This window comes from Sceloporus occidentalis, unplaced genomic scaffold (genome assembly GCF_023333645.1).
Source record: "Sceloporus occidentalis isolate IW3139 unplaced genomic scaffold, rSceOcc1.0.p SCAF_4, whole genome shotgun sequence".
Lineage (NCBI taxonomy): Eukaryota > Metazoa > Chordata > Lepidosauria > Squamata > Phrynosomatidae > Sceloporus > Sceloporus occidentalis.
In genome coordinates, this window is record NW_028316984.1 from 105,263,908 (window position 1) to 105,280,228 (window position 16,321).

The 16,321-nt window shown below is 43.4% G+C and overlaps 1 protein-coding gene across 11 annotated transcripts in view; it reads right to left on the minus strand.

The window, feature by feature from the left end:
- The window catches only part of SBF2 (SET binding factor 2), a 341,214-nt gene that overhangs the window by 145,019 nt on the left and 179,874 nt on the right, over nucleotides 1-16,321 (minus strand). For all 11 annotated transcript variants that reach the window (XR_016280926.1, XM_089521164.1, XM_089521169.1 and 8 more), the window contains 2 exons: nucleotides 1,452-1,584; nucleotides 508-616 (listed from right to left, as the gene is read on the minus strand). Coding sequence is in view for 10 of the 11 variants with exons in the window: in XM_089521164.1 (XP_089377290.1) it covers nucleotides 508-616; nucleotides 1,452-1,584 (242 nt within the window). In the remaining variant the exon portion in view is untranslated. The remainder of the gene's footprint in view (nucleotides 1-507; nucleotides 617-1,451; nucleotides 1,585-16,321) is intronic.

Genomic DNA, 16,321 nt, shown 5'->3' on the forward strand with positions numbered 1-16,321 from the left:
TAAAGCACAGAGCATAGCTCATTATAGGCCTGAACGAGACAGCCCGGATGGAGTGATGTGTGGTCTCTCTGGCGCTGTTTGTGCCTGGGCCACAGCAACCACATGCGCCCGGCCCTGATCTGGGCTGCCACCGTGGTCCTGAAACAGGCCACTTGAAGAAGTGGATCTTATCCACTCCTTCTTGGCCCAGTTCTTCTGAGATGGCGCAGCATTGGCGCAGCTTCCAGACATGTTTGAGATGTGCATCATCTGAATGCTATCCCCCAAATGCGGCAGGAAGCTGCATCATTTGGCTGGTGTGTTTCAGGCTTTAGAATATAATTAGCTGGCTCTAGTCTAATTCTCCTGCAAATAGAGGACTCCTGTATTGCTTTATGATGATAAATTGTTTTATATACTTGCTTAGTATTATTCTTTTTATTACGATTATCTATCAGTATTTTATACGTAAGACTTCCTCTGTATTATAGCTTTAAGAATAGGTAAAACCTAGCTGAATATACTTACAAGTTCATGAATCTCATTACGAAAGACTGAATGTACACCAATAATAAATGGTGTGGGTGAGCTGAGAACTTCCAGGAGCTGTGCAGGGAGAATTGGAATATATGGGTAACTGGGAAGAAAGTGAAAACAAAAATAAGCATAATCCATTTATTTTGTGAAATACATTTTTTCCATTAAATTGTTTCTTGTCCTTTTTCACAAACGCCTATCATTTTGTTTTTCACAAACTCCATCATTTGTACTGTAGCAACTGAAGCACATTTACAGCACTAGACTTTCTATTTGACATATACCTAAAGTATATATATTTGTTTGCCTAACAAGTTATATATGTACAAGTTTTGAAGGGAAGGCCAAATGCAGAGAATTCTTTTGATATTCTTATTTATTAAAGAGGATGGAACCCTGTCAATAAAAAGTCATGCATAAATCCCTTTACCTACTCAACTAGCTCCTCTGTTCACTCTTAGGAACCAGGAAGAGCTAGGATCTAACATGCATGTGGTGGCTCTCATTCCTCCAAGGATCCTACCTGAGACTACAGAAATTGGAACATGTCCAGCAACGTAGGACAAGCAGTAGCCAAAATTACACCCTGTGAAACTGTCTACAAAAAAAGTATCAAGGGAACTCAAGAGGGTCAAAGCTCTCCAGAATGCTTAGAACATCACTCAATACTACAATGAGAATGATTATCAGATACAATGTATATCACAAACCAGGAGAGTATTGTAATATACATACTGTGAATGTTCTTGGAATTGTATGAAGACCTAACGTGTATGAAATAACATTTTTATTCTGTAAAACCTTTGTTAAAGTACCTGTTTTTAAAACCAATTTGTGAAGTTTAAAATGCTGTGATACACACACACACATATACACACTGTTCACCCTATTAATTTGGTGCTCCTCATTATCAAAACAACGTGATAAAAGCTCACCTGTATTTGAGAGGAAACATTAAAGATTCTAGTGCTCTACAGGCATCACTCAGTCTTTGGAAACTTGCCGAATGGAAGAGGACCTTGTTTTCTGTGAGGACTGCACAGAACAAACTCAGGACATTTTGAATTCCTTTAAAAAACAAAAACAAAAGACCAACACACACACACAGTTTCAAAGCTATGAATATATTGCCAGAACAGAAGAATCAAAGTTAAAGTGAAGTAATTTATGTTCTTGGAATCAATTTAAGAAAATGTAACGTAACGATATAATATGCTACATCTTGCAATTTTTTTTCTTTTCCATGACTGTCAGTTTTATTTCTTCTCTACCTTCACATCTGGCCTACTACTCTATGTTTATTTCCCTATGATTGGAATATTTTGTTTGATCTCTTCCAGGATGATTGATCCTATTTTCCAACAAAGCTGAATAGTGACCTCAAATGGCATTTTGTACAACTATTTATGAAACCAAGAGCTGGACAAGTGGTTAACTGAACAACCAAGCTTACTGTATCAGCCTTTACATAATGGGTCTTTGAATACACCAGGCTGTTGGTGTTGGGAACAGAATGCAAAATGTCTACCCAAACTCTATCTGTAAATTTTAGATTGTATGAAATCTGAAGAGTAGCCAACACAGGTTATGTAAGAGACTACAGAAGATTAGCTGGCTGAAAAAAGCCAACCGCTTCCTACATTAATCATGTTAATAAGCAAAATGCAACTAATAAAAGGTAGAAGGATATTTATTCTTGTTACAAGTAATACATGTATGCAGTACAAAAATATATGCAGGAATTTTAAGTGCGGAATTACAGTTTTAGGAATGTACTACAGTATATACTTGAGTATAAGTCGACCTCATGTATAAGTTGAGGGCAGGTTTTGGGGGCAAAATTATGGATTTTTATATGACACTTCGATAAGTCGAGGGTAAAACTTAGGGACATGCAACAAATGATCTAAATGATGAAGCAAGGGGAAAAAAGGCTGAAGAACCTACAAAATTCTGGCAAGCATAATGGTTTTGGTTCACACTAAAGGCTGGATGGAAGAGACAGCAGAGAAAGGTCAGTGATTCCAGGTCAGATCACACTCTTGCCTTTCAACAGGGGATGGTTCCCTTTTTAATAAGAGTTAAAGTATAGTATTTACACTGACCCAGTGGATAAGTCAACCTAGATTTTTGGTTCTAGACTTATACAGTACATGAATATATACAGAATAGCTTCTGGCCACTTCAGGGGCGTACGTCATATAAACGCCATGCTCCCAAAGCAGCCAGAAGCCTCTTTATTTGGCCCATCTGCTTTGGGCCTGTGTGACGTGTGCAGGAGACAACCAGGTGCAGGCGAACTAAGAAAACACACACATGCCAAATAGGATGAAAAAATAAGGGAAAGAAAATGGCAACTATGTTAGCAGTGATGGTAGCATTTAACTTTAATGTGACAACGTTACCTGGTTTTAACCCAGAAAAGCTGACCAACACACAGATGTCTTATTCACATATTTCAAAGCTCAATTCCTCTTGTCAGGAAGAATTAAAAGAGCTGCCACCACTACCACCATTTCCCTACCCAGGCATTCAAAAAGGTCAAAAGCGGCACCATGATGGAGAGAATTGGGGGAGGGGAGTCAGTGCTTCTTTTAGGTGCTCTCAGAAATTGAATATTGGAAACTAGTTATCAATACATTGGATCCAGGCAATGATTTTTCAACAATGGTTTAATACTGCCTCTTGTTTTAATGAGGCTCTGACCACTCCCTCTACCCACTTTTTTTCATAAGCCAGGAAGGGCAAGGGCCCTCACCTCTCCAATAATCCTATTCCTATCCTTGGGCTATACCAGGGGTAGGCAACCTTTTTGAGCCGGGGGCCGGGTTGGTGTCCCTCAGGCGACTGGGGGGGCCGAAGCCGGGGGTGGAGCTTCAACTCTCCGGGGCGGGGCCACGTGCGAGGGGTGGAGCTTCCACCCTACGGGGCGGGGCCGTGTGCCGGGGGTGGAGATTCCACCCTCCGGGGCGGGGCTGCGTGCCGGGGGCAGAGCTTCCACCCTCCAGGGCCCACGCCTCCCCATCTTTGCTGGCCCCTGATGGGGCCCCAGGCCCCGTCAGAGACCAGCAAAAAAGCTGGTGGGGGCCACCAGCGCTGGAGGGCCCCCTGGAGGGCCCCAGCGACGGCACCGGGCCTCCCAGAGGCCCCCTGCCACCGTCGGAGCCCTCCTGGAGGGCCCCAGCGATGGCAAAGGGCCCCACAGAGGCCCCCTGCCACCCTCGGAGCCCTCCTGGAGGGCCCCAGGGACGACAACAGGCCCCCCAGAGGCCCCCTGCTGCCCTCGGAGCCCTACTGGAGGGCCCCAGGGACGGCAGCAGGCCCCCCAGAGGCCCCCTGCCGCCCTCGGAGCCCTCCTGAAGGGCCCCAGGGATGGCAAAGGGCCCCCCAGAGGCCCCCTGCCGCCCTCGGAGCCCTCCTGGAGGGCCCCAGGGATGGCAAAGGGCCCCCCAGAGGCCCCCTGCCGCCCTCGGAGTCCTCCTGGAGGGCCCCAGGGACTGAAAAGGGTCCCCCAGAGGCCGCCTGCCGCCCTCGGAGCCCTCCTGGAGGGCCCCAGGGACTGCAAAGGGTCCCCCAGAGACCCCCTGCCGCCCTCGGAGCCCTCCTGGAGGGCCCCAGGGATGGCAGCAGGCCCCCCAGAGACCCACTGCCGCCCTCGGAGCCCTACTGGAGGGCCCCAGGGATGGCAGCAGGCCCCCAGAGACCCCCTGCCGCCCTCGGAGCCCTCCTGGAGGGCCCCAGGGACGGCAAAGGGCCCCCAGAGTCCCCCTGCTGCCCTCGGATCCCTCCTGGAGGGCCCCAGGGACTGCAAAGGGTCCCCCAGAGACCCCCTGCTGCCCTCGGAGCCCTCCTGGAGGGCCCCAGGGACGGCAGCGGGCCCCCCAGAGGCCCCCTGCCGCCCTCGGAGCCCTCCTGGAGGGCCCCAGGGACGGCATAGGGTCCCCCAGAGGCCCCCTGCCGCCCCCGAGCCCTCCTGGAGTGCCCCAGGGAAGGCAGCGGGCCCCCCAGAGGCCCCCTGCCGCCCCCGGAGCCCTGCTGGAGGGCCCCAGGGACGGCAGCGGGCCTCCCAGAGCCCCCCTGCCGCCCCTTGAGGGCCCCAGGGACGGCAGCGGGCCCCCCAGAGGCCCCCTGCCGCCCCCGGAGCCCTGCTGGAGGGCCCCAGAGACGGCAGCGGGCCTCTTAAAGGCCTGCCGCCGCTGCCGCCGCGGCTGCCCATCGCGGCTTTTTGCCGCTCTGGGCGCCGCCATTTTGGGCGAAAAAATGGCGGCGCCCATAGCCCCAGAGGCCGCTCTGAGTGCCGCCATTTTTTCACCCAAAATGGTGGCGAAGTCTCACGCGGCCTCAGGGGAGGTTGCGCGAGACTTTGCCGCCATTTTGCCGACCAAAATGGCGGCGCCCAGAGCGGAGAAAAGCCGCGACGGGCGGCCGCCGCAGTGGCGGCGGCAACAGGAGGCAGGGGCCGGCCGCCAGGCCTCCGCGGGCTGCATCTGGCCCGCGGGCCGGAGGTTGCCGACCCCTGGGCTATACAAATGGACAAGCAGGCATAAAATTATATACACTGGATCTGTATTAATTATATCATCCAAGCTTCAGCTAATTTGAATGATTTCTTCTGCACAGTTCAGGGTAAGTTGTTCTCAGTGGGCTATCATGTGAACTGGATTCTTTTCTTGTGGGCCAGCATGTAAAAGACACCTGACCCTTTGAAACAGTTCTGCTGGCCAGCTCTTTGCAAACACCAATGCTGGCAAAAAAGACATACTTTTTTTCTGACCACAATGCCACAGAATAGGCCCTCAGAGAAATTCTAGCCTGTGTTCAATCACCTCCACTCAACATTTTCTGCAAACTTCACTTTAGGTACCTGCTCACTCATTTGAGTGCTGTCAGTTCCCTGGAAAACCATATAGCAGTATATTACAAGTAGCTCTCTTGTAGCCTGGACGTGTAAGCATTTTTTGACTTAGAGTAGTTCGCTTTTGGAAACAAGTTCTTCCTTTACAAATAAAAATATCTGAATACATTATTTCAGCAGTCCAAGTTCTGGAGTTAATCAGTTTTGCCTTCAGCACTAGGTGCCTTTGCATTTTTTTAAAAATGAACTTAGTATTTTAAAAACAATATGTTTTACAGAGTTCAAAGGCAACAGAATTATGTGCAGGCAAACCATCACCACAATGAATACCTTGCACATTGAAAAGGAAAATAAAGTGTAAATTAAAAACAACAAATGTGTATTGATCATTTGTGTAGAACATATTTGTATGTGATAATAGAAAAAGTACAAAAACATTCCTGACTGCCACTAACAATCTTCCACTCTCAGTCTGATTTTTTTTAAAAAAAAATAAAGAAATACGTATTTGTGGTTTGTCCCAATTTCAGATGTATGTGCTGAATTATCTTTACAAATTTCCCTCTCTCAATCTAAGGCTGCTTCACATGAATAACAAGGGAAGGAGCCCTATATTCTCTCCCACATGGTCTTTAATTTCTTCTAAGCTGTTAAAATACAGTTATGTTCTATATTAAAAAAAAAGATTTAAAAAAGACTATGGCGGGTTACAGCCCGCCATTTAGGACGCACTCCGCACGTCCTAGGGTTAGGAATGGGCGTCCTAGGGTTAGGAAGGTTTAGCCCCTTCTTAACTGTCTCCATTCCCAACACGCGCGGAGCGCGTCCTAAATGGCAGCACCCATCCACATGGGTGCTGCCATTTTTACGTCTTGGACACACAGCGTCCAGACGTGGCGCACCAGAAGTGATGCTGCGAGTGCGCGCCTCACGCTTTGCAGCGCCACTTCCGGGGCCCAAAAAGGAGCGCCATTTCGGCGCTCCTTTTTCGCTGCAGCCGGAAGCCTCGTGGTCTGGCCGCTGGGGCTTCCCGCTGTAGCTAATGGCGGTGGTGGTGGCAGACTGCCCGCTTTAGGGCGGTCTGTAACGCACCTATGTTCCTAAAAAAATTCTGTTCTTCAAAAGCAGTTCCACACACCAAATAATACATTAATTCACCATGACTTCAATAAAAGATAGCATGATCTATGCTGTTTTCCAACATGCTGCTTCTAATTACTGTTATGCTATGATCATTGACTTCATTAGTAGAGGTAAAGGGAATACAGTCGGACTTTCTTATACTCTTGATGGGTTTATTGTTACAAGGAATTCATTTAAACTTCTGTAACAGAAGCGTCTCTTAGGACTAGAGAGCACCTACCTGGACACCTTAGGGCCTTTACAGACCAGCCTGAAAGGCCAGCCAGGGGGCAGAGTTGGGGTGCAGTGTCTTGATGACGCATGCCAGACTCCGCCCCCGAGAGTGCCCTGACACCGTGTGCCACTCCAGATGATGAAGCACTGAAGGGGTGCCATATAGCATCGCTGTGGCTATGGCGCCTTTTTGTGGCCTTAGAAGACTGGATTGGGGCTGCAATGTGAGGTTGCTGCAGCCCTGATCCAGCGCGAAAAGGGGCAGCCTGTAGAGCCCCTAAGTCTCATTATTTGTTCTTTAGGCCAAATCAGCTCTACAAGCTCCCACTACCCTTAAAGATCAATGCCTGAGATACAGGAATCCAGACCTTCACTCCATTCCTAATATTCTAAGAACTAAATACATACCTTTCATGCTAGAGCCTCAGAAAACTACTTTCTATAGTAACATGAGATCAAATGCACAGAATATAGTACCAAGCAATACCCAGAATAATACATATTCAGAACCAAATTAAGGTGACTGCAAGACCAAACATTTATCTTGAGAAATTAAAGCACTGACACAGCCATACTTGCTAGCAGGCTAACCAGAGAATGTAGGAACATTTAAAAATATATATTTAAAATAGTAATCTGATGGTTAATTACTGCAAAATGCAGCACAGCAGTCTCCTCATATAATGCTTTCCAGCCCTACAAAGTTAAATTAAGAACCTCTGTTTGGGTCGCTTCCTCCTTCTTCAACAGAAAGCCAGATAGCTCCTCATTCTGTCCCCCCATCCAATCTTATTCTAAGCAAGAATAAGCAAGGAGAATGAATCAGCTGTTTAAAAATGTGCATTTATCACTGAGGAAAATGGAAGGAGGAGCATTTGTATATAAAAAGATATAACATTTGCTATCTTTAGATGGAACTTGTATTGCATATGTAATCACTAAAAGTGAAAGATCAAGACTGCAGATATATGCACTCAAATTTGATATGCAAGGCCTAAATGACTCTAGGAACTCAGTTTTGTTGATTACAACAAACTCAATAATTCCAATTTAAACTGCCAAATTTACAAATTAGGACTATTGGAAAATGTGGTTCTCTGTTAAAAAGATTTTGTTAAATTTATGGCTGTCTTAGTACATTGGGAAAGCTAGAGACATTTACACATGCACACATATCACCAAACAAGCCTTGGTGGATTATAACTAAATTCAACATTCCACAATCAGTCACAGCAAAATTTTCTTCCCTGACTCTTTTGATTTCAGGCCATTCTGTTACCTAAAAATTAGCTCTGAACAATACTTCAGCAGAGATGTTTTGGGAAGTGCACATGGGTATTAAAGTAGTGTGTTTGCTTCTCAGTTCTGCTAAATTCTGTTGTTCCACCATTATATATCACTCATTGCTTTTCATTCAGTTTTTAAATTCTCTGATATTGTATTATGCAAATATCTTGAGGGCACATGAAGTGGGTTTTATTTTTGTCCTATTTCACAACAAAAATAGATGTATTTTTAATACTATTTACGAATATACTTTTCTAAAAGTGGACACTTTCAAAAGAAGTAAATTAAGAAATAAGTGATGAGAAATAATGAGGAAGGTTATGTATTTATATTGGATGTGCTCATTTGGGGAGTGAGATTCAACATATGCTTGACAAACACAGATCGCAGGCATAATAAAAGTTATTTCATATGAAGAAATAACAGCAGTTGTGAGGCATCTTAAAGATAAACATCAACCCACAAGAATCTAGGACTCAAATTCTGTTCTCATTTACAGGGAACTAAGTATCACTTAACTCAATGGGACTTACTTCCAAAAGATGTAGAATTGTGCCATAAACTGAGCTACAGAATATTTTCAAATATTCCATATTTTCACAGCAGCCTACATTTGATACCAGTTGTTAAAGTGAGTAGTAACTGTTCACTTCTTTTCCTTTATTAAATAATTTCATTAAACAAACAACAAGATGTCCCCTTCAGCTCCTGAAGATCAGAACAGTAACTTCTGAAGACAGACCAATGTTACTTCCTCATGGGAAGCAGGGAAGGCAAAATTATATTTGTTGGTAACCTTGAACTTCAAGGTACATCCGTGACACAGACTGAAAAGCAAGGACACAAACAGACCAGACAACACAATAACAAATCAACAATCTTTCTGGTGTTGATTATTACAAATTAAGCTTCCATAGTCAAGCATACATCCTGTTGAACATGATCCATATGCTAGAACATTTTGAACAGAAGTTTCCTGACTGACCTTCAAGGATCGCAGAAGATATGTAATTTGCACTAAAATATCTGACTTCCGACCTTTTTAAAAAATGTAATCAATCAGCCTGCTTCCTGTTGTTCTTTTTTAAAAAAAAGATTTAAGAGCTATGCACACACACACACGTACAGTTCATTGTTCACGCAGTTACATTGCTCATTTTATTTAAGCATCTCATGATCAGTTACAGACACAAGATTAAGGAATTTACTAAAATTAATAAATTTTAGTAGCCAACATGATGTAACACGTTCCAGGCAGTTGGAATGGGGGTGGGGTAAAAGGAAAAGCTTAAGAGGAGAAATAATTGGTAATTTGGGAGACTAATCCATAAAAATCAGTCAACAATGACAAGAAAGCTTTTCTGAATGATTCTGGAGACTGACACATCCTAGTACAAAAAATGTAAAACGTCTGTAAAGCAACATCTTAATGAGCGGGGGCAACAGGTTTAGTTAAGAATGAGACAGCTTAAGTACATATGCAGTACCCTGTAACAGAGTTCAGAGAAAACTGATGTACTTCTCTGGTATGCAGATTTTAACAAGTAGAAACAAATGAATATGATTTGTTAATAGTCTTTAATAACACAGCAAAAATTCAATGACTATCTGGATTTACTATACCACTGAACAATATTCAGTTTAAATCTTAGGACTTTCTAAGGGCCAAAGCACATGGCCTGGAAGTAGTGGCCTCTAGCTACTCTGGCCATGGTCAGGCCGGGATGGTGGCATTCGCATGGCCCACTCCCAAAGCGGACTGCTGCTGCAGTCTAAAGCCTGCTGCCAGCAGGAGAGCATTATTTCTGTTCCTTAAGTGTCCGGATTCCCTCCCCCAGCATGACCTCAGAGCAGCTTTTGGCTGCTTTGGGGGTGGGTGTCATGTAAACGCCATGTCCGTAAAGTGGCTGGAAGCCACCTTATTTGGCCCAAACGTTTTGGGCCATAGTCTCCAGAAAAAAACTACTTATAGGTGTATTTATAGAACACCGTGAATCCTGGTTTCCTAAGGGAAAGATGTTCAAGAATTGCCACTGACATATTAGCTAAAGAGATATTATGTGAGCACAGTAAGAAACTGAAGATTCTGAGACTGCAACTACAGGTATTTTTTTCTGGCTGGAATGCCATCCAAGAAAGATGATGGAAGCAATACAAAGAAGAACTATATAACAGAGAAGAAAAAATGAACGACTCATGGAATGTCATAAAGCCAAGTCAAGATTCAGAAATACAGTAATATTTTAAAAACTGCTGTAACTTATTTTCCCCCTCCTTTTGATGAATTTAGGGGGCATTGTAACCCCTGATGATTTCATTATCGCAGATTAATATGTGCACTTCATTTTTGTTATGTACTTTTAAATTTTTATTTTTGCTAATTGCTAAATGTTTATAAATTTGTCAAGTTTCTTCTAATTATTTCAGCCTTTGAGGAAGCAAGGCTGTTAGATTTCAGATGAAGGTGTGTGTGTGTGTGTGTGCACGTGTGTGTGTGTGTGTGTGTGTGTGTGTGTGTGTGTGTATGTAAGTAAAATTTATATATTTACAAGAACAAGTTTTCCATTTAGAGGATATCCTCCCTCCAAAAATGGTTTCTTGTGGATATTATTCTATAAATGGTATATATAATAGTGGTGACCAATAGAAACAAACTATGGGGCTGAACAGATAGTCTGTTTGAGCCTGCTCCTTTTTGGGGAGGCATCTGGCTGGATTGGGATCAGGCATCTGTTTGCCCTGGCCCCGATCCAGCCTAAAAGGGGCGGCTCTAAGCCGCCCCTTTTGGGCTGTCTGTATCCCCCTATATGATCAAGAAAGAAAGAAACATGATGGAAGCAATACAGCAAAAAAACTCATAAGAGTTGGAAAATGACAGAATCATTCAACCTTTTCTTGATGAACTCATGAGGAAGCAAAATCATCTACTGCTCCAAAGACTAGGGTCCAAAACACACTGCAGAAATAATCCAGTTTGAGACCACTTTAATGGCCCTGGCTCAATCCTGGGAATTGTAGTTTTGTGAGGAACAGACAGCTTATCAATAGAGCTGTTTCAAGTTACAGAGACAAAAGCCATTCAGACTCTATGTAAAATCTGCCAACAAATATAGAAAACAGAATAATGGCCCACAGAATGGGAAACACTCAATATATTTTCTAATCCTGAAGAAAGGGGACACCAGTGATTATAGTAACCATCCAACCACTGCATTAATCTCCCATGCAAGCAGATTGATGCTCAGGATTCTAAGAGAAAGATTTTTACTGTATATGGAATGAGAAATGACAGATGTCCCAGCTAGGTTCAGAAAAGGAAGAGACATAAGGGATCAGATTGCAAATGTATAATGGAGCACACCAAAGAATTTCAGAAGAAAATCTGTGCTTTATACCCAAGCCTTTGATTGTGTTATCACAAAAACAAAGAGTTATAAGGGGCCACAAGGACCATTTTGTCCAATTTCTTGCAATGCAGGATTACATAACCAAAGCACTCCTGAAAGATGTTCATCTGTTTAAAGACCTCTGAAGAAGGCAGACCATTCCACTATGGAACAGCTCTTATTGTCAAGACATTCTTCCTAATGTTTTGGGAAAATCTCTTTTCTTGTAATTTGAATCCTTTTCTGATCTCTAGAACAGAAAAAAAAAGATATTTCCATCTTATACTTTCAATCTCTTCAGATATTTAAAGATGGCTCTATCGTGTGACATTGTTGTTGTTGTTGTTATTATTATTATTATTATTATTATTATTATTATTATTATTATTATTATTATTATGCTTTATGACAGTGGAAGACAAACCATGAACACCAAACAGGCATGCAGAGGCAAAGGACATCTAAAAACAGAACATGTGCAAACTGGTAGGACAATGTAGGGAAGTTTACACAGCTGCTTCCTCTGCTATACCTTTTTCATGGCTATGGAGAGTGCAGGTTTCCAGGAGTCTGGTGGTAGTGATAGCATTATCTATAGATAATTTACATGTTAAATGAATTTTTAGAGTGATCCAACAATCACAAATTATTTATGGTGACCATTTCAACCAAGTATTTTTGGATAGTGTGCATTATCTTAAATAGTTGCAATGTGGCTTTAAGACTAGTTATGGGGACAGTTTTGGTTAACTTCCTGGATTACCTAATCTGAAAATGAGTGCATTCTGCTGCGCTTCTCTGTAGCTTGTATGCCATTAACAACAGTATCATTCTGGATTGTCTGGTTGGATGGGACTTAGATCCTGTGTTTTATGGTGGTTCTCATTCTTCTGGGATGGTTGGTTTTAGAATGTGGTGGAGCAAGAGGGATATTGGCAAGTTAAATGTGTCCAAAGAAGGTACCAAGCCTATAAAGAATTGCTAAGAGAGCCATTTATCCTGGAAACAAAAACACTGAGAAGTGATATATGATGGTCATCTTTAAATATCTGAAGGGCTGTCAGGTTTGAGAGGAAGCAAAATCATCTACTGCTCCAAAGACTAGGGCCCAAAACACATTGCAGAAATAATCCAGTTTGTGACCACTTTAATGGCCCTGGCTCAATGCTAGGGAATCCTGGGAATTGTAGTTTTGTGAGATTATCAGAGAGCTCTGTCAGAGAACTCTGGTGCCACAATAAACCTGCGGGCTAATTTAAGTTTTCTAAGACTTTAGCCTTTGGTAAGGAAACAAAAATATTTAAATATCAAAAATACCAAAGCCAAGCCTGTTAGGGTCTAGCTTTAATGTAGCAGAGTAGTAGAAATCTGCTCGTCTAAATATGCTTCCCTAAGAACTGAGACTGACTCCAAAAACAACAAACACGTAGCTTGTAGTTTAAAACAAAAGTTTAGTAATGGCTTTAATCTATATTTACATAGAAGATATATCCTAATCTAGCTAGTGAATAGAAAGAACATTAGGAAGAACATCCTGATGGTAAGATCTGTTCGACAGTGGAATATGCTGCCTCAGAGCGTGGTAGAGTCTCTTTATTTGGAAGTTTTTAAACAGAGACTGAATGACCATCTGTTGGGAGTGCTTTGACTGTATATTCCCGTGCAGCAGGGGGTTGAACTGGATAGCGCTTGTGGTCTTTTTCAACTCTATATTCTATGATTTTATGCTGTGGAATTCCTTACCAAGAGAGGACCATCAGTGATGGAGCAGGCATAGTAGACAGCTGACCTGCTGTCTGGATAGGTGGGGGAGCTACATCCTGATGCTAATATAACATAATAATCATAGCAGAAGGAACTGAAAGAAGAGGAGCCAGTCCTGATGATGGTGCTGGGCTGAGACAGTGATATTCAAAAGTGGCACAAGAGCAGTGAACAATCAAATGCTGGTGAAGGCTGATTTCTGGTTATCATTGCTGGGGGGCTGCTGTTGTGAAATTGAGGAAATCTTGGCAGCATCCCTCTATGTTACATCATTGCAGGGTTCTCCCAATATAAGTGGCATTGATAAGGGGGAATTGATGGAGGCATGTCCTACCAGAGTTCAGAACAAAGCAGTGGACTCAAGTGAAGCTTGCAAAGGACAACAAGAATAATGATATGGCAAAGGTAAGCAGCATGGGGTACCCTGCCCCTTTCATAGTATCAGTGCTGTCAAGAGGGATTTTGCATTCTCGTGGCATTAGGAAAGTAAACTCACCCAATTACAGTGGTCCAAGATGCCTGAGGTAGCATCTGTCCATGATCTCACCCTCTGATACTGAGCTAAGGAATTGCTCTTCTAGTAGACTTGCTGGATCCTCTTCATAAGGATTGGAGATGGAAACAATCGAATGTTTGACATCTCAGGACTGTGTGATGGTGGCCTGGGGGTGAGGAACCACCATTGAAAGAATCATACCATAAAGGTGGTCATAGGTGAGATCAACCACTAGGGCTTTCACCATAACTTAGGGGACATCCAAATCTAAAGGGTGAGTTTTCTGTTTGTTCAAAACCAAAGAGTCAGAATGCCTGTTCTTCTGCTTCTTCTTAGCCTTCTTGATCAATCTTCCTTGAGTCCTCTGTCCTCTGAAGCAGGAACCAGAGAATCCAGGACTCAAAAGCCCAGATACGAAGTAGCTGAGGAATACTGGGAGGAGATACCTGCCAAAGCCATATATAGGAGCTTGTTCTGGGCAGCAAGACTGGAGGCATTGATGGCAGCATCTCAAAGTAGGTCCTTAAGTCATGAAGTGCAATTCCAGCACATTTGTGGAGGGAAAGCTCAACAATGCTGGCACTAATTAACAAGATAAGTTTCTTTGAGGCACAAAAGGCAACAGAAGTGGCTGTCTGAGTGAGGGATCTTCTGGCCACACTCAAGGCATTTTTTTAAAAGGCTTGAAAAGCCCATAAACCCAAGAGAAGGTAGGAAGAACAGTCTTTCAAATGGGGAAAGGGGATAAACGCAACAACAAAATAACAAGCAGAAGAATAACAAAAGACAAAGGACAAAAAGAAAGAAAAAAGAAGAAGTAAGTCTGAAAAACAGCTCATTCCAAAGAGTAGATTCCCAATGATGATGAAAAGGGACTGAGACAATTAGCTGGGAAGTAGCCACAATTATGTGAGGTAGGGGTGGTGGTGCTGCTGCCACCAAAAGGAAACATTAGCCCAAATTTTTCCAAGGATGTGGCTGTGCAGGTGCAAACCAACCCATTTGAGTGAGCCAGAAACCATGAAGAATAACTACAGCTGAGAAAATCAGAAGCAGTGGAAACTCTTACAGAAAAATCAGCATGTACGGCATCAACATAAAGTAGTTCACATTTCCAATCTTGCATCACTTCACAAATGTTGCTTTTGCACTACTTTGCACTGTGAAAGACTGGAATGGAAAGCAGAACTAAAAGCATTAATAATCACATTTGTGTAGTGATGCAAAATTGGAAATAAGGTATCTCCAAGTGACTTAAACAGACATAGCAATTTTCCAGGTTAAGGTTAAGATTCAACTGTAGCAAATGAACAAGCCCAAATGATACTTTCATGCACATCTGATTTGAAGCTATCTCGATCTTCAGGGAATGTCTTGTACTTCATCTTAGAACTCTTTTTTTCTTTTTTGTTGCATAGAGGCCTTATTTTTATTATTCTGTAGGCCAGTTTTGAGGGAAGTGCCATAGAGGGTGAAAGGAAGACAAAATTTATGCCAGTTTTCAGCTCTGACATACATTTTCCATGCCAGGGTTCATCCCTTTCATGACAAGTGGTTACACTTTTTAGAGGGATGTTTGAAACTAGTCACAATACCCTTTCATCTTTCAGAATTAGTATTTGCAACATAGAAAGTGTGTTCATGCACCCAGTCAAATATCTGGTTAGAACTATCAAGGAATAAGCAATTAAATCCTTCACATTTTTTTTAAAAAAACCTGAAGGGCAACAAATAATTATTTCTTGACTTTCCTCAAACCAACAACATAAAAAGAATGACAAAATGTATATATCAAAGTGGAATATTACTCTTTCACTGGTTTTAATAAAAACTAAGTTGGGGAGGTGAAGTTGCAGTGGTCTATCGTGATTCCATCCCCCTGACCAGATGCCCCCTCGCAGTCTACAGGTTTTGAGTGTGTGTACCTAAAGGTGGGTAGCCAGGACAGAATAGGGATTCTGTTGGAGTACTGCCCACCCCGCTGCACAACAGTCTCCCTTCCTGAGCTAGAAGGGGTGGTCTCGGGATTGGTGTTGAAGTCTCCTTGTCTGTTACTGCTAGGGGACCAATATTCATGCTGAGACTGCCCTTTCAGGAGTGGCTCAGGACTTCATGGCATCCATGACAACCGTAGGTCTGTCCCAAGTGGTATCTGGTCCTACTCATGCTGCTGGTCACACTCTGGACCTTGTTTTCTGTGCTGGATGGGGTGATGATGATCTTGGTGTGGAGGAACTTTGCACAGTTCCGTTGTCATGGACAGATCATTATCTGGTCAAGTTTAGATTCACTAGGACTCAGAACCTCTGCAGGGATGGAGGACTGATTAGGATGGCCCACCCCAGGAAGCTGATGGATCTGGCTGGCTTCCTGAGGGCTCTTGGGGAGTTTTCTGCCACCTTGGCAGGCAATTCTGTTGAAGCTCTGGCTGACCTTTGGAATGGGGAAATGGCCAGGTGTGGACACAATCGCTCCTGAATGTCCCTCTTATGGAAATGAGTCAAACCAGCCCCCTGATTCTCCAGGGAGTTGATGGTGATGAAGCAAGTGAGATGGACACTAGAGCGATGTTGATGGAACATTTGAAGTGAATCTGACCAAACACGGGCTAGAGCTTATCTGAAGGCCCACTCCATGGCAGCGTGGGCAGCAAAAAATATA